We start from the raw sequence: 23,686 nt of genomic DNA on the forward strand, positions 1-23,686 counted from the left end.
TGTGACTACTCATACTACTCTCTACTCGTGCTTTCCAAAGGCATGGCAATTCTTAATGGTGCCTACCTTATCTCCAAATTAAATGGTTCCTAGCTACTTGGCTTGGTATGGCATGTCAAGGAGGGAGCGGAGCATCATATGTACAGGATTCCATGGCACAAGTGTTTTCATATGCCTGACTTCTACACTCTTCTTAATCTCTAAAACGTTCCCTCATGCTTATCCTATAATACAAATACCTAGTTCTAGAATTTTCCATAACTCAGCATGGAGTATGGCTACCTTAATATCTAACTTCTAGACTCTTCCAACTTTGCCATGATCTTATCCTTATGCATAGCAAAGGCTAAGTATCTTGTGATCTCCACAACATTCTAGAAGTTTCCAGGTTTGCATTGCATATTTCAACCATCAGTAGATAGATTCAACCGTTCCTCGATATGTTTCTCTCCCATCTTCTAGCAATTCATATGAGTGTTGTGAGTCATATACAAAAGAAATTAATAAGTTACTATGTGTGTGATTATAACATTATTACAATGTTGCAGTGCTGTAGGATCTCAAACCTGGTACACCACACTAAGTGATTGCAAGCCACACTTATGTGATTTGTGAACTATAGCCCTAGTCCATCTCTTGTTACTAGAATTCTTGTCAATAAGATGAAGGACCTGTTGAAGTTTCATAATTAGTAAGTAAAATTATAGTAAAGAAAAAGAAATAACTAATAAATTTTGTATATCTAAAATGATAAAAGACTTCTTTGGTAAACTTGTAACAAGATATTTGAGTATTGTGTTTAGGAACTATTGATATCTATATTCTCTTTGTGGATGATCTTGATATGCTTGAGGCTAGTGCCATAGCTTATTATGAACCAGTTGTGGCACTCGTTGCATTCTTAGCGTTGATACATTAATGACATAACATGATACTTGTGTTTTGACATTTAATGCAACTGAATGCGGTCTCACATGAAGTATTGGGCTTGACTATATCTCCCTTGATGTAGGCAAAGCAGAGGAGTTGAAACTCTTGGGAGGCGTTGTATGCTTCCAGAAGAGCCTCCTTGTTAGTGCATGCAGTGGGTTGCTCCTCGACATCCTTTGGCCTCGTGGTGTGATGCGCCTCAGCGGCTTCGGGCGTGGTGGTAGGAGGCACCTCTTCAACATTGGCATCATCACCTTGTGCGTCATGATGCACCCGTCGTTCTTGCAAGGGTTTGAGAGTTCTTGGATTTGGGGAAATTCATAGCAAAGGTGGCACATTGGAGAGAAGAAGAGAGGGGAGGTGAGAGATAGTTTGGAATATGGAACAAGTGGAACAAGTGGAATGCAAAACTTAACTAAGCACTAATTGAGATAACCACAAGCTTAATGTAAAGAAGATTGTATAAAGAGACCTATCCTAATCGGAGTTAATGAAGGATGAGTGTGAAAGGATGTAAACAAGGTAGATGGAATGTTTGTCCAAGAGATCTAGGATCACTTGCATAAGCTTGCTATGCATAAATAAGATAGATCTACGTGCCATCAAGGTGAACGTGTTCATGTTCAACACTTTTCCTCCCTGCATACTGTCACTACTCAAGGGCAATTAGTGATCTCCCAACAAACACTCTATGCTGATATTCAAGGCATGCAACAAGATAATTACTGCAAACCAAATGATAACATTGGGCTAACACAAATAAGCACCATCAACATAGTACGATAACAGCTTGGATCTCATGAACGAGTATAATGATTACATATTAAGATCTCCTTTCAACCCCATGGACAAATAGAGACTTTACCCCATGATCTTACACATGTTAACACACAAATGGTCTGGAGATCAATAGACTGAAGGGGATGCCAGAGGGCCCCAAGCTGATTGGTTTGAGCTCGGCTTAGGGGGTTTCTTCCTCCTCCGGTGCTCCATCGGGACTCCTTCTCCATAGATTCGTTGTCTTCTCTGTTCTTCACCTTGAGGCGGTGGTGGAATGGATTTGTGTGTCGTGTACGTGTCCCCCTCCTTGTGGTCCTCCAGGGGGTATTTATACTACATCTTGGGAGGTAGTTCTGGATGAATGGTTGAGGAAAAATCCTAGTATATTCGTAGACTTCGTGCTAAGGAACGGGAGTGCAATCGGGGCCAAGAATGGGCTTACCTGATCGGCTTAATGGGCCTTGAGCCAATCGCCCAGGCTCTTTCTGGGTCTCCTAGTCCTCCTTTTCCATGTGTAGGCCCTCCTCGATGAACCTCGTCTAGTTATTCATCAAGCTTGTACAAAAATCCCGCTGTTAAGATCATATTTCCTACGAAAACACAATATGCTCCAAAGTACAACATATATGTAATAATGAGATTATTTCATATGACAAGTGGCAGGTTAGTGTTAGAATAAATCTAAAAGTACCACTTAAATAGTACTAAAAAGGTGGCAATAATGAGCACCAACAACCCCCTCACGCTTAGCTCTTGCTCATCTTTGACTAAGTCAGGCGACCACAAATAAATCCAATGGGGCCAAAAAGGCATTAGTATTCAAGATAATCAAAGCAAGCGAGATAAGTACAACTCCTCAAAGCAACATCAGAGCAGCAACAAAGATAATCTAAGCATGTGTGTTCATTAAATCAACAATACTTACTTTCTGATTTGCCTTGGAGGGGTTTTCTTCGTTTATAGAATAACCTTCGTGCAACAAGGACTACAACCAAGTTCTCTCATGTCGCTCGTTTAAAATATATATATCCTATCATTTTCTCAAAACTCTCATCCCTAGAATTCATAAAGGCATACAGTGGAGCTCAGACAGGGTTAGCAAAAGTCAAATACCAAATATTGTAAATATAAGAAATCCTTCTAATGGTTTCCTACCTCCTGAGCCATTGATTATGAGAATTCACAATAAGGGGTTCAAGGGTGAGAAGATATAAAATTGTGGACATGTACAAAGGCAAAGAAAATATTAGACTCTAAAGCACATATGTTGTCCTCAAATTGCACATGGTTGGAGTGAAGATTTGCTCTCAATGATGAATATGTCATCCTTTGCACCTTTAATCATCTTTTCTACAACAGCTCCGATCTCCCCCTTATTATTTCACATCTTTCTTTTTCTTCCTTCTTTATATTTTTTATTTTTCATATCTTTTTCGAATATTTTCTAAGCTGTCCTTTCACCACAAATCACCATAGAAACTTCCAGAGGGGTTCCCACAATTATCTGCAAATGAACAGAGCCAAAAACACCACAAGCCCATCGGCTTAAGGGAGTCCAAGCCGATTGGCTTGGGCTCTTTTGCCCTATGTTCTGCCTCATTTTCCTCGCACATCTTTCTTTTATCTTCCAACATATTTTTATGTACAGAAGATGGTTAGAAACCAAGCAAATCTTCTGTTAATAGGTCATGTTCAAGGATGGTTAATAAAATAAAGAACTTTTTGGTTTGGCCAATAGATCACATGATTATTCTAATGAGGAATTATCATCACTGAACATTGTCGAGGCTAGAAATTAGAGGTGAAAATAAGGACATAATCAATGCTCAGAATTAAAACTACCAAGAGAAAGCTATCCTACCCCAACTCATTACGTCAACTTTGTTTATAGTGGAGTAAATTGAAATTTTAGGCACCGGATAGGACTAGGCGAAGCTCTCAACCTGGTAAATAATTGATCAACTTGTTTTTTTAGAGGTTTTTGATTACGCAATAAAATATCCCTGATTTAATCCTTCCTCATAAATAAAATCGAAACTGAAGTGCGAGATCATGAAAGAGCATGGGTCAAGAATGAGCTGAAGGAACGGGAGCGTGATTGGGACCAAGAATGGGTTGAGCTAGTCAAGTCGATCGGCCTAGGCCCTCCCGGGTCTCCTGGTACTCCCCTTCCACGTGTAGGCCCTCCTCGATGATTCTCATCCAGTTATTCATTAGGCTCATACAAAACCCCCATGTTTATGTCGTATTTTCTGCCAAAACACAACATGCTCCAAAACACAACACATAGGTGACAATGGGGTTATTTCGTATGCCAAGTGAGTATAATAATAGATTAAAAAACACCACTTAAATAGTACTAAAAAGATGTCAATAACAAGCACCAACGACACTTGTCCCCCACGCACTACAGTAGAGAGGGGGGGGCACCGGGGGACAAAACTGGGCTATCGCGCTTAGGCTGAGCCATCGTGCCCCACGCTGTCGTGCTCGCCCCCTGCTGTGCCACTGCCGCTAGATCTGGCCGTCACGCCACACCGCCGCCCGCTCACCTCTTCACTGCGCCCCTGTACCCTGGGCCACTATAGCTCTTGCCCCACTGGATGCCATCGACCACGTCCCTGTCGGCTGCCGCTGCTCGCCCCCATCGGTCGCCGTCGCACCCCGCCATCCGCGGCCGCTACTCCTCGCCCCGCTGCTGCTCCTCACGAGCTGATCTATTCTGATGAGGGGCGAGCGGATGGGAGAGGAGAGGGGTGGTGAGATAGAGGAAAGAGAGGGTCAGAGTGGGAGGAGAGGGGTGGCAAGAGAGAGGATGCAGGAGAGGAGAGATGCTCGGGCGAGAGATAGAGGAGAGGCGCTGGAGATAGAAGAAAGAGGCTTTGTATGCCGTTGCCGGACTCCTGAAGACTATCAACTTAAATAGATTAAAATTTCGAGTCTGGTGTCCCTTTCACCAACGGTTTGTTGTACGAGCCGACGGTAATAATTATTACCACCGGTTCGTGGTTGGAACCGGCGGTAATACAAGCTTTTTTCACCGTCGGTTCCAACATCCACAACACCCACCCACTAAGAAATAAGTGGTGATACTATGTCACCGCCGGTTCATCAGTGATAGGCTGTTGGTGATAGCTTGTTGCGTAGTAGTTGTGAAATATGGTTCCAACAAAATGTCCTATATATCAGTCCATCGTTATTTCTTGCTTAACAGTGCAACAACGTGAGCAAATATAATTGAACACAACTTCATACTACAAAAATAATCTTTCCTTTACGAAACAACAACAAACAAAACAAATCCAAGCAAAGCAATCCATAAAGCATATGCACACTTACAAAAGGCAAACATATTCATTCGAACCCACCCAACTTGTAAAATCCAACGACTGCGACGCGCACATCCTTACGCACTGAAGCAGGGGAGGCAACTGCACAGCTGCTTGGATGCAGACGGCGCCACCGCCGCCTCCGGCTGGACCGTCGGGACGTGGGACCCGTCCATGCCGCACTCGTGGCACCGCCGGCACTCCTCCCTGAACCGCGCGAACGCGCCGTGGCAGTAGTCGGCGGCCTCGGCGACGGTCATCCCCTCGACGAGCTCGCCGGTGTCGTAGGCCTCCCTGGCGTGGTCGCCGTTCAGGGCGGCGCCCAGCTGCACCAGCTCCGACTGGAACTCCGAGATCTCCCGGTGCTCCTCCGCCTCCACCGACCGCAGCCGCACCGGCTCCGGCAGCTTCTCCGGGCAGTCGGTTCTTGGCGTGGCGCGGGTGAGCACGGACTCGAACGTCCCCGCCCACGCGTCGCGCTTCGTGAGGAACTCCTTGAGGTTGAAGATCTTCTTCACCGTCGCCGGGATGGACGAGTGCTCGTACTGCGACGTCGGCTCCGGCCCCGACGGCCGGTGGATCACTGCAAATCAACACACACATGCTTCGAGTCACAACTTCTTGTTCATGAATCATGATAGTGGCACTTGAGACACCAACAGACATGTACCTGTGCTCGGCTCGATCCACGGCGAGATGAACATGGCCGGGACGCGGACGCCGAGGCGGTCGAAGGCGAAGCCGATGGGCGGCGCGCTGACGATGCCGTCGGGGCTCGGGACGCCCTCGGTTGGGGTGGGAACGTGGTCGAAGAACCCGCCGTGCTCGTCGTAGGTGATGACGAGGAGGGTCTCGTGCCACTGCGGGCTCGACCGGAGAGCCTCGTAGACCTCCTTGACGAGGCGCTGGCCGTGGGCGACGTCGTGCGAGGGGTGGTCGTCGTTGCCCGGGAAGAGCTTGAGGTCCAGGTAGCGCTGCTCGATGACCACGTAGTTGGGGAGCTTGCCCTCCTTGCAGTGCCGCTTGAAGTCGAGGTCGTATGGGTGGAACTTGCTCATGTACTTGAGCTGCCGCATGTTCCTGAGTCAAAAACAATGTAGGCCGTTACTAAAAATCTCTGCACCTGTAAAATTCTTTTCTCTTTCTGTTCAAGATTGAAGCTTATACGCTAAACATTAAAATCATGACATTTAACAATGTAGGCCGTGCACATTTAGAATTCTCCTTTTTCTTCTTCAGGATTCAAGCTTAATTATGCACTGAATTTTGAAAAATTGCGACACTTTATCAGTAGATATCATCAATTGTCTCCATATGCTCATAATATGCTGCGGTAAATTATGTCGAAGAAATGGTAATTGACAAATGATAGACATTTGAATATATTCTTGTAAAGGAACACTATTGTTGATATATCATAATTAATAACCATTATAACTTTCAGAAATTCAGTAGTACTATATATATATTGCATGTGAGGCATTGGATCTATCTAAAGTTAAATGCTTGCATAAAACGAATCTAACAGCAAAAATCATGGCAAAAGATATACAAATAGAACAGCTGGCTTTAGGGTGATGAACAACTTTATTTAAAAATCAAGAACACAAGATGTGTGTTAAACAAATTAAGTAGTATTAGTATCACCATCTCCTACTTGCTTTGTCGTTTTTATTAGCTTTCTTGCTCATGCAGATCACATAATGACATTACTAAAATCTAATGGACATGTCCTATGCTGTACATGCGTCTAATTAATCTGTTAGAAAATTAAATTCGATAGAAAACTCTGGCCAGCTGGCCACCGCACCCCATGTCGATCTGAACAAAATCTAATGCAGTAGAATACAAGTAATGTTTGTACTGAACATGACCTGGACATTGTTCGCATCGGATCGATCATGAGAATATCCATCTGAAATGCATGTCCCATTTGCAGCAGTCATATATGGTCAAACTCATTGTCGCTCTGCTCTATCAATATGTGAACCAACCACACATGCTTGCTTTTACTATGTTAGTGACACAGACCAATAATGACAATGGCCAGTGACAATTCTATCAGTTATAAAGAGATTCCAAAATTTGCATAGAGCTCGTCGCAGAACTAAAATATGAACATTGTTAAAAAAGTTACTGAAACCAGAAACATATGGTGGTGTTCTTGCCTAAACGTTGCATGGACAACGACTGGGTCTGACCTGTAGAAGAGGACGGCAGGCGGGAACTGGTAGTAGATGCCGAACGAGTGCCCGGCGTCGTGGAGCGCGTCGAAGATGGTGCGCTGCGGCATCCCGGCGCGGAGCAACTTCTTGTCGTTGCCGACGAGGCCGTGCGAGGTCGCCGAGTGCACGAACATCCTGTTCGGCTGCGTCGACGTGGGCACGGACGCGAACCACCGGTCGCACACGGCGAACTCCCTGACGAGCTCGCGGTACACCGGCACGGCGTCGGGCCGGAACCCGTTCATGACGGTGGCGGACATGCCGGGCCTCTCCTTCTCCGCCTGCTGCGCGAAGCCGCTCATCGGCGGCGCCGCCACGCCGGCCTTGGTCGCCGGGGCGCCGCTGCCCCAGGTGTAGGGATCGCCGTAGACCTGCTCGTAGATGGCCATGAACGAGTGGCCGGGGTCCGGGTCCACGTACTGGGAGGCGTTCCCGAAGTGGACCGCCGGGGAGGTGGCGTCGCCGGCGACCGCGTGGTTGAGCTCCGCGCCCGTGACGCCGTCGATCTCCGGGTTCAGGGACTTCATCCACCCCAGCATGTGGTCGAAGGAGCGGTTCTCCTGGACCAGCACCACCACCGTCTTGATCTTGCCCGCCATGGCGCGCAGGAGGACTAGGTCGATCTCGTGGTGGCTGCCTGCCGGCGAGGGCGCGAGGCTTCTTGTTGCTCAATAACTTGATGGTGGAAGGGAAGGCGCTAATGGGGGATGGCGTAGCTTAATGCTCATTTGTTGGAGGTGTGTGGAACATGGTACGTAACATGTTAGGTGGAGTTCAAGGAATCGTTTTGATTTTCTTTACGGCAAGGCTCTTTCAAACTTGTTGGCAAAGGACATGGCAGAAGCGCCAGGCCGGCGGCGCCCATCGTAGTTTTCGATCCGATCTGGGCTTTTGTTCAGTATAATAAGTTAATAACGCACTTGGTCATTTTCGTTACTTGTATAATGTAATAATCTGAAAAAAAAACATGGTTCTTGGCTGTTTCAGGTTACTCTTGTTTCCTGCGTTTGCGTTGTACCAGAAGGTTGAAGATGACCCTGACGTGCGGATCCCACACGTCAGTAGAAGAGAGGGAAATGGATAGCTAACCTGAGCAAGGCAAGGGCATCATGGTCATTTACCATGCTCGATCCATGCTGGCTTGATGAGTTGGCTCGCTACGTATGCAAGCATGACAATTTTGTTGTTTCGTTCATTCGGGGATGACAAATATGTAGGTGTTATTCTAAGGATGGCTTATAGCAGCCATCCGTAAAGGTGGCACACAGTTAAATATCCTCTGTCATATATCTCTTGGTGTGGCGCCGGACATCATAGCCCAACCTTTCTCACTATCGGGAAACTATTGGAAACACAATTACATTATTGGATAATAGATCGCTTGGGAATTTACTATATTTTTTAAATCAACTATTATGTGAGAAATGCAATGTAGAAGTGAAAGCAGTTAGAAATACCAAGTTTTTTGTTTGGGTAGAATAAAAAATGAAATCATTTTATCAGAAGTGATAATTGGAGACACCCCCTTGGAGACACGGTCCTTGTCGCAGTAGATTGATGGAGACAGCGCTAGGATCCATATGTACACAATAAGAACAACAACTCTTTGAAGTGGCCAAAGGTATTACAATATTTACTACCCTTTTTAACTAATCACTGACGGGTTTTTAGTATTATATATGTTTTTGCTAAGGGTGATAATGAATCTGCTAGCTACAAAGAATTGCCGAGCAGCAGTCACCGACATATACCACGCTCGGCAATTTGATTCTAACTCTTGCAAATACCTCATAATCTGGTAGTGAGCGATGATCCAGGGTCCCTTGATCAGTCGCTATTTAAATCATTGGCAACAAGATAACATACCGACGTATCGTCAAGGACTACTGATCGACAAAGACCAACATTTGAATTTTAGGCCTTTGGATCGCTAGATCCATCAACTGTCTTCGTCATCCATCGTATATCCTAGTTTCTTGCTTTTGGCGACTCTTGGCACTATATCCATTGCCATCGCCGCCTCTCTTTTTTACACCCTCACTACCAGCACCACCCTCTTGCTAGCTTGTGGCTCCTTCACGCCACCACCACCCATATCGAAACTGAGGAATGGTGAACCCCTAACCCCTGTCTCAGATAAATAATGAGAATTTAATGAAGCTCCCGTGAAAAGAAGGAAAATCAACAACTTACTACTAATGTAGTTAATGTGAATCAATATTGTACGATTACAATTTTCCGAAAAAAGAGTGTACAATTTTCCATCTGATTAAGGGTGTGTTTGATTGAGCTGTGACTTTTGGAAAAGTTGCTGTGAGCTGTGGGCTGTAGAAAAGCAGCTGTGGGAAAAGCAAAAGGCCGTTTGGTTACAGCAGTTATGGCTTTTGAATAAACTGTCGAGTGAACCCTACATGTCATCCACAGTCCACCCCACTCAATTCTCTCCCTCTCTCATGACGAGCGGATCCTGCTCGATCAGACATCAGAGATGGACTCTTTGCTCTTCGGACAAGATCCTTCACCGTCTTTGCTGATAACTCTGAATTCTCTGCAACACTGAACGCACTGGTCTGAATTCGAAACTGAACTGGGTACTTGGATTCCATCTTCGAACCACGAGTATTGCAGCATGTGGACTGTTACAGTTTAAAAAATTGTTGCCATCATCCATCAAAGCAGGAATTTGGTACTGAATTTTGCAGTTGGAAGAAAAGAATTCAGGTTAATCTGCAGACGGCAACCAAGTCAGACCAGAGCATGCCGTTCTCCACCGCGGGCACCTCGATCTCCACTCCAGTGGACACGAAGACCGTCGCAGCTCGCAATGCGGCGGGGGAATTAGGAGAGCAGCGGCCACGGCGATGCTCCATCCGCCGCCTCCGGTGCTCCCCCGACGGCCTAATCACTCGATTCCAATTCCAGACCGCCGTGGTGATGCTGCCCAGTCCTTACCCACGATTGCGGCGACAGCCCGCCATCAATTCGCCTCTTATCCGGCGAGGCTGCGCTGTCCCCTCTGCGTCCATCAAGCACTGATGGCTGGGACCGACACCTTCCTCACTGTACAAACCATGGATGAGGAGCAGGCAGGAGAGGACGGACAACACCAGCAGGATGGCTGGGGGTGGGCGGGCGGCGATCGGGTGGGGGTGGCAAGCGGCTGGACGGACGTGGGGCTGGCTGGGGCCGTGGCGGACGGCGGTCGGGTGGGGGTGGCAGTGGCAGGAGTCAGGTGCGGGTGTCGGGGTGCGGTAGATGGAACAGAAGAAGCGCCAAGGTGCGGGAGACAGAATAGAAGAAAATGAATTTTTTTTCCCCAAAAGCACTTGAAAGTAGGGGAGAAGGTGCTTTTGATTTTGTATTAGAGCAAAATCAAATTTTGGACAAAAGTACATATAGCTTTTAATCCTTTGGTTGACTTTTGGCTTTTACAAAAGTAAAAGCAGGTTGAAAAGCTTTTGCAAAAGCAAAAGCAGGTTGACAAGTAAAAGCGTCAACCAAAGGCACCCTAAGACAGGGAGGTTGTTATCCAACAAATTGGAGATGGCCAATTTAGCCAAGGATGGACAGACTGCACATCTCCAATAAGGCTCTCAAATTTCTCAGTCTCCAAGTTCCAGATGCCTACATCCCGGCAACCATACATATTAATACATAGCTGTTCCCAATCATCATCCGTAAGATACGCACAGTTGGGTCTAAGCCCTGGAAAATCCTTTGTTGAAACAAATATCGGGTTATTGAAACCAAGAAATAGAGCGTGCCCATGCAAATCCGAGCTGCTGATCTCAACAAGCTTCTGATTACCAGCCTTTTTTTTTCGGGGGGGAAGATCTCCCCACCTACTTCTTATAAATGATCGAAAGAGCAGCTGGCATACCAGGGTGAGATCACAAGGAGAGGGACACTAACGTGTTTAGATTCTAGCATACAGGAAGTCTAGCCAAGCGCGGAGTTGGGGCTTGTGCTTCTTGCATCGGCAGCTCCACGTATCCAAGTCCGCAGTGATGCGCCGTAGAGTATCGCGAGTAGAGGAGGTTTTTTGTTCGAAGATCAGAGAGTTGCGAGTCTTCCACATGTGCCAAAGTATCAGGATCATCACATCTGTCTGAACTTGGTGCGGTAGCCGGTAGGGAAGGATCACAAGAAATGGCCCAAGGTTGCCTGTAACCTTCAGGAGTGGCTGTGACACCCACTAGGTCCCAGAGTTCGATCAAACACCATTCGAGCACACTCGTTGTGCTGCCTCGATCGATCTCGGAATGCGGCCCATCTGCAGGCTCGAATGGGCCGGCCATTGACAATTGGCGGCAGCCTGAGTTTGAATTTTGAAAGCGGCACTGTAACGCGCGCTCCCTGCCGACGTCATCACCGTGAGCATCCTCCTGGATCTGGGTCTCGCCGTCGACGGTGAGCTCTCTTCCGGCCATGGCGGATTCAAGAGAAGGGAAGAGAAGGAGGGACACTCTACCAAGCTTACAGTGCCCTGCGCGCTGCGGTCGAGAAGATCCCAATCCGCGGTGAGAGAACTTCGAACCGGAACGGAGGCAACGAAAAGCAGAAATTCAGCGCATTCTTGACTTGATGAATGGAAGGAGTGGCAGACCCTTTGTCGGGTCGAAGCCAAACTAAGGCGCGCGGATCAAGAGCCGCGGACCGAGCAGCGGGGACGGAGAGGGTATGGAAATCGGCGAGAGCACGATTGCAGAAAGACACCTGGAGCCGTTGAGAGAAGAGTCGGCCGCGGAGGCATAGGCCTATGCGGCTATGCCCCGCGGCAGTCCTGGTCCCAGTCGGCGTGGGCTTCGCTTCCTGGTAGGCGTTCACCGGTTGGGTGGCGGCGGAGCTTCGTTGAGTACGTCGAGGAAGCCAGCGGGCGCCCAGGCGGCGCTGGCGCCGGGGGAGAGGGACCTAAGCTCCAATGGGGATGAACGAGGGTTGGGTGGAGGGTGGTGGGGGAAGCAGGGGAGGGAGGTCGGAGGACAGGCAAGGATACGGCACGGTGGCGGCGTGGGGGAGGCGCGTCGCCTGTTAGGATAATCATGACTTAAGTTTGTTTGAGGATGAGTCAGTACGTGTGTCAGGTTAGTTTAGTTGCATGCAAGGTTGTTAGTATGTTAGTGGGTGCGTATGGTGCATGCAAGGTTGTTGGTTAGTTAACGCGTACATTTGCATGCACGTAGAATTAGTCTGTTAGGCAGCGCTGCATGGCGAACGAGTGGAGCAGGTCCTGCATGCGGATCGTGGCGCAACGGCCGGCGTGAAGGCTATCCGCTGTGTGTCCCCAGCCTATATGAGGCCCGGCTCTGTACTCCTCCGGTGTGCGCGGTGGTAGGCGAGTCCAGAGAAAATAAAGTGCCAAGATACAGGCCGGTACGCGGCCGCGGCGTTCGTCGCCGAAAATAGCTTGAGTTCATCGTCTCCCTCGCTGGTGCTTTGTGTTCGTGAGTGTGAGTGAGTTTCTAGGTGTAGCCAACATCGCCGCCCTCAGCGTCGCCATGAGCGGGGGGACCGCCCCTGTCCCTTGTCTCTATCCGCATTTCTGATTACCAACATCAACCTTGTAAAGCTTCATCTCATACGTGCACGACTCCGAGCATGGATCCCAAACCTCGTGCGCATGCTCGGCAGGAACCCAGATTGGATTCGTCAGTGTTCGAAGTTCTACGTACCTCCAAACATGGAGGATATCACCCCAAGGCGAAAATACGATGTAGCTAGTAGGATCGTCCCACAATATGCCTTTCTGAATGATCTTCCTCGCCGTAGGCGAAGGTCCGTTGAGATCGAATGAGTAGTAGATGGAGCAATTCGAGATCAAAACATACCACATGCCGTCGTTGTCGTTGTACGCCGCGCACCCGTAGCCACCACCCGACGGGACGGTCTCGTTGGCTGTGATCAGAGCCCACCGGCCGTCGCCGATGCGGGCGTAGGACATCTCCCCGCGCTGCTTGTGCATGAGCAGGACGACGCAGCCGGCGCCGGCGGAAGGGCTGCAGGAGAGGAACACCCGGTGGTAGATGAAGACGCGGAGCTCCCAGGCCGTGCACACGCTGGGAGTGTCGGGGCCGAGCTCTTTCTCGTATAGGTTGTAGGCGGGGCGGCCATGGCGGCCGTCGGGGCAGGGCTCGACGTGGTGGAGCCCCGTGACCAGCGGGAGGTCCACCTGGGCGCCGGTGAGCGGGTTGAGCGCCTGGGGTTGGACGCCTCGTCGTCTATGTGGGTCAGGATGTCAAATTCTAAAAAGCTTGCAAATTGAGATCCAAATCTTGATCCTCTAAAAAAATAGTATGCTAGCAGTAGTGTATGGTTTTTATGTGCTATATTAATAACAGATATACTCCTGCGAATGCCATATGTATATATTATTATCACAATATAATGCTTAAGGGTGATTTTATGAAAGTGTAGCACGTAATGTAATCTCGTATTATATGCATTTTTAATGATGTTTTATGAACAATGAAAAGAGAAATAATTGAATTTAATTATATTAGAATATTATATAGGTAAATGGAAGAGGTGATTAAATAGATCGAAATATGCACCTACTACATCCATGGGCGTAGAGGATCCAACAGTGTTTTATCCCCATTTATGGGGCGTGACTCAACTGGTACTATATGATGGGTTGGTGGGAAAAGTAGTTTTCTTAGGGCGGTTTGGCTTGTGGCATTTTAATAGAAAACGAGGGAAATCTAGCAGGCACATATTCTAAAGAAATAATTTTGCAAACAATGCAATCCATTTTAAGTTGGTCATGTTATTACTCTTGCATTTAATGGGATAAAGCAGGAGCTAGGGTCGGGACTTGGCTTCATCGAAAATCCTTAACATCTCCTAGGCCGACCAGGATCCTTGGCTTCATGCCATTCTGGCTACTTGGCTTCGGGGTAGGGCCTGGTCATCTAACGACTGGCAAAAGCATATAAAATAACAATCAATAAAACAATACATCAATCAAATACCTAAGAGATGGAAAGGAAGAAGGATGACGGGAATTTTGGGAATTACCTAGGGTTTAAAGGTGAATTCCCCGATATTTGATGGATAGTTCATTAATTATTTAGAAATGGGTTTCTAAATAATTAATGAATTGGATGGCTGGATTTTCAAGGAATTCGAGAGAATTTTATGATCAATTCCCCTATGGTTGTTTAGGGTTTTTGGTTGGGTAGTACAACGGCTTGGTTTGGATGATAATTGAGATTTAGGTTGGGCGGCATTATGGCTAGGTTTGGTTGATACTTAGGGTTTTAGTTGGGCGGCATAACGGCTGGATTTTATCAGGGATGAGATTTTGAGAGAGCAGCATAACGGCTGGACCGGGTCATGGTACGAGGTTTTAGTCGGGTAGCATCCCTTTTGGGTTCTAGGATTGACCTTAGATGTTTTTCGAATGCTGGGTTGTGGAAATGGATTTCAAGGCTAGGGAACTTGCATGATAAACTCGGCTTTGTCTGGGGCTCGACCCTGTGATGGGTGGAGCTCAGCAAGTCCCCTATGGTAGGGGTAGAACCTGAGAGCTTGTACAACAAATGACCTATCCCAGTGCTAGGGGATAGACATGCGGCGACAGATGTTGTCGGCAAGATCGAGTGGAATGGACGTCAGAGAACTTGCTTGACGGACTCTCTTCAACCTGACTCGGTGCTGGGGGTAGACACACGGTGACAGGTGGAGCCTGGCAAGATCTAGTAGGACATGAATAAATGCTAGAGAGTTTGCACAACAAACATCCTGACCCGATGCTAGAGGATGGACACACGGCGTCAGGCGGAGTCGGGCAAGGTCAAGCGAATCAAAAAAATTAAGGTCAAAGCTTGCTCGACGAACTCACTTCGGTCATTGGGGTAGAGTTCGTGACCAAGTACAAGGTATGGGAATAGGCTTGGATAGCTTTGTGATATTTTGAGAAATTTTCTGGGAAATTTTGGAAGAAGACCAGGTGATATGCAAACTCCTGTGTACATGAAAAAGGGGTTTTCTATTAAAGAAAAGATGAATAGGAAATATTTGAAATGATCATTAAGTGACCCCACATGTTATTGTGATAGCAATGCTAAATTATGAAAGACGTGCGAATTGAGATCAAATCTTGAAATCTTTCCAACTCAATGCCGACTCGTAGCCTCCTCCGGAAACAGAGAAAACCCACGGGATGCCAAAAATCGAGGGCCGTACAGTTTTGCTTTTCCCGTTCGTAAAAGACTTCCGTTTCCGAATCGGCCGTGGCCCCGCTATAAATCGAACCATCGGTGTGCCGTGTGTGCGTCATCCGAAGCAGAGGAGGCGGGTGCGGTGCCTGCAGAAAACAGAGTCCCACTGTGAGGAACAGAGGAAGGGGAAAGCTCACCAATTCCGCGGGGAGCCTAGGGTTACAAAATTTCAATTTTCCCCCCTCCGCCGCCGCCGCCGACGTCGCTATGGAACCGGCAAGGGACGACGGATGCAGCTCCGGCCTTGTCGCCGGCCGCGATTGGTCCAGCTTGCCGGAGGACCTGCTGATCAGCGTCCTCGGAGCGCTGCAGGTCGCCGACGCCGCCCGCTCGGGCGCCGTCTGCACCTCGTGGCACGCGGCGTACGCCGCGTTCCGCCGGCTCCGCTTCCCGTCACCGAGGCAGCCCCCGTGCCATCTCTACGCCAGCGACGCCCTCGCCCCCGGCGCCACCGCGCTCCACTGCCCGGCCACCGGCGCCACGCTTCAGATCCCCTTCCCCCTGGTGCCGCTGACCCACCGGCCCTTTCTCGGCTCCGGCCACGGCTGGCTGGTCACCGCCGACGAGGCCTCCGACCTGCACCTCATCAACCCCGTCACCGGCGCCCACGTCGCGCTCCCGCCCATCACCGCTCTCCACCACGTCAAGGCCGGCACGGACGAGCAGGGGGACCCAGCGTACAACGTCTACCAGAACCTGCGGGAGTTCAACTATATCAAGGGTAAGTTCGAGGTCAACTATGAGCCGACCATCCTGGATATCGACCGGGCGCACGAGTTCATGTACGACCGGGTGGCGCTCTCGGCGAGCCCATCCGCCGGGCGCGCCTGCGTGAGGGTTTTACCTGTGTGCCATTATAAAAGTTGGTCGAACCTCCATACCCCTAAAAAGTTCGTCGACACCTGTATGCCCAAGTGCATCTTGGTTTGTCCCTCCATGCCATTCCGTCCCTATTCCGTTCGGTTTTGGCCGTTTGAGAGCTCTTACAAGCGGGCCCGGGCATCAAAAATGTCCAGTATACCCTTAGTCTCTAAGGGAGGCATATGCGCGGAGACCGTGTTGACGAATTTTGACCGGCATCTCTCTCTCACTCTCCTCCGACTCTATCCGTTGCCGAACCCTAGCGGCGGCGGCGAAATCGTAGCGGCGGCGGCGGCGAACCTTAGTCAGTGGCGGCGTTGACGGGTGGGGCTGGGAGAGAAGAAAAAGACGAAGCCCCCGTGCATGGATTAGTGGATTGACACGGCTTCTCATGGCGGGGAACAACGGCGTCGGGGATCGACCGGATTGGCTTCCAGACGGGTAAGTCAAATGCTTCCCCCCTTGGCTTGCGGAGTACTGTCGCTTGCGTGGTCTTAGGTCCCTTAGCCCTGCGCCTGTGCACTGTCACCATGCTTGTAGTGTTGATTCCCTGCTCCTTGTTCATCTGTAGGATGGACCCCAACAGTAGCTACAACTTAGAAATCCGGATTGTTGCTCACAATTGTCGGACTCGGTGGTACGAGCTGAGCAAAGTTGTTGATGCTGACCGAACTAACTTCAGGGACCTGGTTGCTGAAGTTGTTGACAAGAATCCTCATGGCTATGGAGAATTAGTTAAAGTTTTTTATTACTGTATGGACACTAAGGTCAACATCGAAGTCTGTACTGACCAAGATTTGCTTCAAATGTTTGAAAAACATAAGGTTTCGAAATGCTGCTTCCTCACTTTTGCATATCATAAGCCAAGTGTTGATCCTCCTATCATTCCAGTTTGGGAGTTTGGTAGCAGTGACAAATCTATTGATCCCCCAGTGACCCCTTCTATTGCATCCCCAATCCTAGGTGAAGCAAGCAACAGTACACACACACAATATGGTGAACCTGAAATCTTAGCTAACCCAAACCCAATCAATGAGCATGTGGGCATTGATGATGAAGGGCTATATCTTGACCTTGGTCCCAACTACCCTCCACCTCCCCCAATTCCTAAAGCTGGCAATAAAGGACGGGAAACTGAGACCATATCTGAGGATGAAATCTACTCTGAGTCAGATGAGAGTTCTGATGATGAGTCTGATGAAGAGATGGTTACAGATAAAGGCCCTGAACCTATGCCTGATGTCAATTACGACAAGAAAGACCCACCTATGGACGTAGGCACTTTGTATTCAAGCATGAAAGCATTTAAGATTGCTTTAGCTTCTCATTCTGCTAAGCATGAGTACCATTACTTAGTTGAGAAGAGTGATCCAGGGAGGTATAGGGTGCACTGCAAATTCAAGGAGGAGCTTGATTGCCAATGGAGAATTCATGCTTCAACTTTGAAGGATGGTGTGACAGTTAAGGTACATGAGTTGCATTACTTTTTGTAAATTCCAGATGTTTTGCAATGAATCATCAGTTGTTAATATGCATTGGTGTTGACTGTTTTGCAGGTGAAAAAGAACCCACATCCTCATGATTGTCAGAGTGCTAAAAGGGTTGGTGTGTGTGTAGGGATCACACAAGAGTGGGTCTGCAGTAAAGTGGTAGACTGGCTGAAGGAAGATGGCAACATTCGGGTAAAAGAATTGATTAGAAGATTGAAGAATGATTACAAAGTTAATGTGCCATACAGGAGAGTGTACAAAGGTAAAAATATTGCCATGGATCAGATTTATGGGCCTTGGGATAAAAGTTTTGACAATTTATTTAGGTTTAAGGCCCAGATAGAGGAATGTAGTCCTGGATCAGTTGTTATCATTGATCATCACACAATCAACAATAAGGTCAGGTTTAATAGGCTATTCTTTGCATTGAAAGCATGTGTAGATGGATTTCTTAGAGGCTGTAGACCATATCTTGCAGTAGATAGCACTTTTTTAACTGGAAGGTTCAGAGGACAGTTGTGTGTAGCTTGTGCAGTAGATGGACATAACTGGATGTACCCAGTAGCTGTTGGTGTAATTGATTCAGAGACTAGTGAGAATTGGGTGTGGTTCATGGAGAGGTTAAAAGAAGTAATTGGATCCCCAGATGGACTGACCTTCTGTACAGACTGTGGCCAGGCAGTGATGAATGGGGTCTCTGAAGTTTTCCCTGAAGCTGAGCATAGGGAGTGCATGTACCACTTAGTACAAAATTTCAAGAAAAGATTCAGTGGCAAGGTTTTTGATGACCACTTATGGGCTGCCTCATATTCATGGAGTCCATATTTGTTCAACAAGCATTATACAGCTATGGCTCAAGCCAAACCTGAGGCAATGGTGTATCTACATGAAAACCACAAGAAGCTTTGGACAAGGAGCCAGTACAGGACAGGATCAAAGGTGGACTATGTCACCAACAATCTAGCTGAATCATTCAACAATTGGATAAAGCCTGAAAAGGGGAAGAATATAGATGATTTACTGGACACTATAAGACAGAAGCTATTGATTAAATGGAATCATAGGAAGAGAGTTGCCATGAAATTCACAGGGAAGATTCTGCCTCACATTGAGAAGAAACTGAGGGAAGACAGTTACAATCTTGACATTGAAGTCATCACTGCTTCCCCTGATGGTGTGGTAGAGATTTGTGCTAAGGGTGGCAGTGTATACAGATTTGTGGTAAATTTACCTGAGAGAACCTGCACCTGTAGGGTTTGGCAAGGGTCAGGAATCCCTTGCAAACATGCTATTGCCTACATCACTTCAATCCCTGGTGCTAAACTAGAAGACTATGTGCATGATTACTACTCTGTCGCCAAATTCAAAATTGCATATGAAGGTTCCATCCCTTGCATTCCTGACAAGAGTATGTGGCCCAACAGCACCCATGGCTTCTTCATGTACACTCCATTACTTAGATCAACAGGTGGAGGAAGAAGAAAGAATAGGATGAAATCAGCACTTGAAGGTGGTAGCAGCAGCCAGAAGGGAAGCTCAAGGTCCCATGAGTGCCCAATATGCCATGAAAAAGGGCACCATTGGTATACTTGCAAGAATGGCAATCCTGAAGACATAGCTGCAATGGAGGCTAAAAGGTACAATAACTTAACTGCAATCAGTGTACATTCACATTGTTTTGCAACTTATATTGATTTGTCCTATGCAGGGGTCTCCGAAAGAAAAGACTGAAAAAAGAAGCAAGATGTAACACAGAGACAAGCATTGTGGTTGCTACTCCATCAGTGATGCAATTCCCAATAGTTGAGGCTGTAGACATAGCAGCAGCCAAGAAAAGGAGTAGGAAGCCACCTTCTTCTTCTGATGCCAATAAAAGAAGTAGGAAGGCACCTTCCTCTTCTTCAGCTACAACTACAAGTACATCAACCAGGTGAGCTTATGAGCAATTCTCTTGTTATTTTCATGCACCATCTGTTATCATCTAACCTGTCATATTTGTCACAAGGTCTGGAACTGGTTCCAATGACCCAATACCATTGCAGACTGTTTTCCTGGCTCCTTATCATGAGACCTCAGGTAGCACAGTACAGCCAGACCCAGTGGACACTCTCCTTATCAAGGCTCCAGATCATGAGACCTCAGTTGGCACAGTGCAGACAGACCCAGTGGACACTCTACTTATCAAGGCTGCTACACCAAGGAAGAAGACAGCAGTTAAGAAGAAGCTGACACCAAAGAGGCTTCAAGTTGCAGCAGCCAGCCAAGCTACCCCATCCAGCCCTTCTTCTAATACAAGGAGCAAGAAGAAACTACAGCTGCAGTGAAAGGTACCCCCTTTGTTTATTTTGCTCTGTGATGCCATGTCCAGCACTTTGGATGTGATGAAAACTGGATGTTTTGGTGGATGGAACTGATACTATTACTCAGTGATGAAATGTCATGTATTATTTGAACTTTGGCTGTAATGTGATTAAACCTGGATGTCATGTACTATCTTTTGTGTCATTAATGTTGAAGACATGGTGAAATGTGATAAAACCTTAGCTGATTCATTCATTCATTCATGCATCCATCCATACATCTTGTCAATTCATACAAACACAAGCTGCTGCATAACCCTACTTCTTCATAATAGCATACAGAGCAAGAAAAATGCATACATATACCATCTTTTCTAGCCACCTAAGCTGTTGCATAACCCTATTGTCTCCCCTATTTTCCACTACTGCATTGCCTACCACTCCAGCACCATTGGAAACATGCTGGTACATGGACAGTGGATCAGGTGGTGCCACTGCCTGCAGGGGAACTGCATTTAGGGGATCTGGCGCTGTAGGTGACTGCATGCCACTGTCCATCATTTCATCCTCCCACTGGTAGTATTGACAACCACCAAACTGCAAGCCAAAGAAACTGAAGCATTACCACTTGGAAAACATACAAAAAAGGGCAACCAAGAATGAGCAGAGAACACAAACTGCAAAATAGGGGCACTTGTGAAATGCACGGTTTGGGTTCTTTGTTGTCGTGGAGATGAATCGGTTGGCAAGCACATGACAGTTCGGGCAAAGGACCCGCTTGACCCTCCTCCCATAGCTGCTGGAAGCTTCAGACATGGAGTGCGCCAGGAGTGGATGAGAGTGAGAATGAAGGAGAGAGCAGAGGAGAGGATGAGATCCAACAGATATGGCTCAAGATGTATATATAGAGGAGCACAGAGGGTTTGGCGCCAACACCACTGCCTTTTGGCGCCAACACCACTGCCTCTTTGGCGCCAAAATAGCAGACCTCTGAGTGGCACCGCGGCAAACAACTAAGTTCAACAGACCTCCTTTGCCTAAGGGCATTTCAGTCCATTCTCAGCGCAGTTAACGACCGTTAGCACAAAATATGGACGGAATGGCATGGAGGGACAAACCAAGATGCACTTGGGCATACAGGTGTCGACGAACTTTTTAGGGGTATGGAGGTTAGACCCAACTTTCATAATGGCACACAGGTAAAACCCTCCACCTGCGTCGTGCTGCTCCTGCACATGCCGCTTGGCGAGGTCTCCTTCGCCAGGCTCGGCGATGACAGCTGGACCTGGGTCGCGCCGGGTGACAGCACGGCCCTCCCGTGGAGGGACTTCTACTGCGATGCCATGTACAGCGACGTCGACGGCTTGTTCTATCTGCTCCGACAGGATGCCTCCATGTGCAGTTTGGACTTTAACGGGCCTTTGCCGGTGGCTAGGAAGATCCTGAGCGGCGTGCCCAAATCGGCCAAGTCGGCATACCTCGTCCAGACACCGGCCGGTGACATCTTGCAGGTCTGGAGGTGGAGGATGTACGAGGAGTCCCTAACACCGGTGGACCTTCCACCGGACTTCGTTGATGAGGATGAGGTGCAGGACCCGTTTGCTGAGGTGAAGACGACTGACTTGGAGCTCTACAAGGTTGATGTCCGTGGCCAGAGGTTGGAGACGATTAGGAGCTTGCCGGACTATGCATTGTTTCTTGGGTTCAATGGCTCGATGTGCCTTCCGGCTAGGGATTTCCCTGGTTTAAAGCCTGATTGTGCTTACGTTACCGATGATTTCGTGGAGTATGTTAATGTCTTGAAGTATAATTGAGGACCAATGGTGGTCACCCTTGGATGATGAGTGATTGACAACGTTGTGTTGGTTTGATGTTTCTGTTGGCTTGTGATGTGCAGGTGTAGGATGCGACGTGGCGGTCGACGGCGTGCGGTGAAGGTCAAGCGAAAGGTTTCATGCCGATGGACCAAGGGCGGTGAAGGATGAACGCGAGTAGGCTTGGACCGATGGACCCGAGGAGTCCGGGCGAAGTCACGGGCGGTCCACATGGTGCACGGAATGGCGAGAGGGCATGACAGGATGAGACGGCGTCGGTCGAGTCAAGCGGGAGGCTTGGCGGAGGCTGGACATGCGTCAATGGACGGTTTGGGTGGTTTGGGCCTCAAAACCACCGCGCAGGCAGGTTTCCTGGTTTGGGCCTCAAAATCGGGGGCGAGCCCGGTGCGGCCGGAGCTTCGAGAAGGAGGGCACGTGGCGTCATCGCGAAGCTTGCGTCGAGGCGAAGCAAAGTCATGAAGGCGGCGTGTCCGTCCGATGCACGGATAAAAACTTGGACCAAAATGCCCCTGCGTGGGTAGTTATCTTAGTTGTAGCTGTAGGGGTAGTATAGTCTTTCGTCCTGGACTATAAATAGGGATGGGGGGCTGGTTATTTCAGCACCTCTTGGCTGAGCAACTCATTATCTATTTGCTTAGAGGCTAGTCATGTGCTTAAAGTGAGAGGAGAGAGGGGGATTAGGGAGTGATTACTCTTTTCTCTTGATTTCTTCATCTTTAGTGGGTGGATGAAGGGAGGAGGCTAGTCCTCATCTTGTATAGAAGATGTTCTCGTGATTTAGCTTTATTTGTTGTCTCAAATCGTGCTAAATCTTTGATTCCCGAGCGTTTTTCTTTTTCCCTATTTTCGGAACTATTTTTGGGGATTTTTCGTTCATCATGTTTGAGCCCGAATCTCGTGAGATTGGTTGAAGGGAAATGTTGCTAGGACCTTGGAGAGCATTCGTGATATGATCCCCTTTCAAATCCCTCACGAATCCGGCTTGATTTTGAGTGTTTCCCAAATCGCGTTCTTGAGTTAGGGTTTCAGTTTTCTCCAAAATCCGTGATGGATACTTGAGCTTTTTGAGATCTTTTTCATGGATCCATTAGCCCTTGTGGTTGCGCATCTATGGCTCAAGTTTCGACTCGATTCATGGAGTATTGAGGATAGATTTTTGAATTGAAGTTCGAACCGAGTTCTCGGTGCCTTTTGTTTTCTTTCTGTTCTTCAGGTCGAGCAGCAGACGAGAGGTACGGGACAGCGCATGCAAGTCTGCACCAGAGCAGCAGGCCAGCAAGTTGCGCAGCAGGCCGAGCAAGCCGTGCCGCAGGCCAGCTCGTTACCTGGGCCGGATTGCATCTGGTGGCCCAAGCTGCAGCAGCAGGTGCTCGCGGGCCAGGCTTTCAGCAATTCCAGGCAAGCACCCGCAAGCCATCGAGTGGCAGCAAGCCTGCCACTCACGCAAGGAGCAAACCAGGTACAGTGAGCTTATTCTTCTGTTCTTTTATTTAAGTCACGCACCTTGGTAGTTAGCTACTAAATTAGTTTTAAATCTTGCTAATCATGCCGAGCTATTTAAATTAAATGTTTCTTCTTGCATGCTTAGTTTATTTAATTAATGGCTAATCCTTCCATGCCTACTTAAGTAAGTGATTAATAGTGTTCTTGTTTTGTCTCATCCGTGCAAATTTGATAGAATCAATTCATGCTATATTTCCGCTGTAATTTGTGC

General features: G+C 48.0%; 3 protein-coding genes across 3 annotated transcripts; 1 reads left to right on the forward strand and 2 right to left on the reverse strand.

The window, feature by feature from the left end:
- Nucleotides 1-4,889: 4,889 nt before the first annotated feature.
- LOC101777961 (non-specific phospholipase C4) lies at nt 4,890-8,057 on the reverse strand. Its single transcript, XM_004979545.2, has 3 exons — nt 7,241-8,057; nt 5,710-6,119; nt 4,890-5,622 (listed from the first exon to the last, which is right to left on the reverse strand). The coding sequence occupies exons 1-3, from the start codon at nt 7,861-7,863 to the stop codon at nt 5,117-5,119; spliced, it is 1,539 nt and encodes a 512-aa protein (XP_004979602.1). The 5' UTR covers nt 7,864-8,057; the 3' UTR covers nt 4,890-5,116.
- Nucleotides 8,058-10,772: 2,715 nt separating this feature from the next.
- On the reverse strand, nt 10,773-16,365 carry LOC111258340. Its single transcript, XM_022829535.1, has 4 exons — nt 16,360-16,365; nt 15,884-16,239; nt 13,093-13,482; nt 10,773-11,106 (listed from the first exon to the last, which is right to left on the reverse strand). The coding sequence occupies exons 1-4, from the start codon at nt 16,363-16,365 to the stop codon at nt 10,773-10,775; spliced, it is 1,086 nt and encodes a 361-aa protein (XP_022685270.1).
- A 4,935-nt stretch (nt 16,366-21,300) lies between these two features.
- LOC111258341 lies at nt 21,301-21,951 on the forward strand. Its single transcript, XM_022829536.1, has one exon. The coding sequence runs from the start codon at nt 21,301-21,303 to the stop codon at nt 21,949-21,951; it is 651 nt and encodes a 216-aa protein (XP_022685271.1).
- Nucleotides 21,952-23,686: the final 1,735 nt, after the last annotated feature.

This window comes from Setaria italica, chromosome VIII (genome assembly GCF_000263155.2).
Source record: "Setaria italica strain Yugu1 chromosome VIII, Setaria_italica_v2.0, whole genome shotgun sequence".
Classification (NCBI taxonomy): domain Eukaryota; kingdom Viridiplantae; phylum Streptophyta; class Magnoliopsida; order Poales; family Poaceae; genus Setaria; species Setaria italica.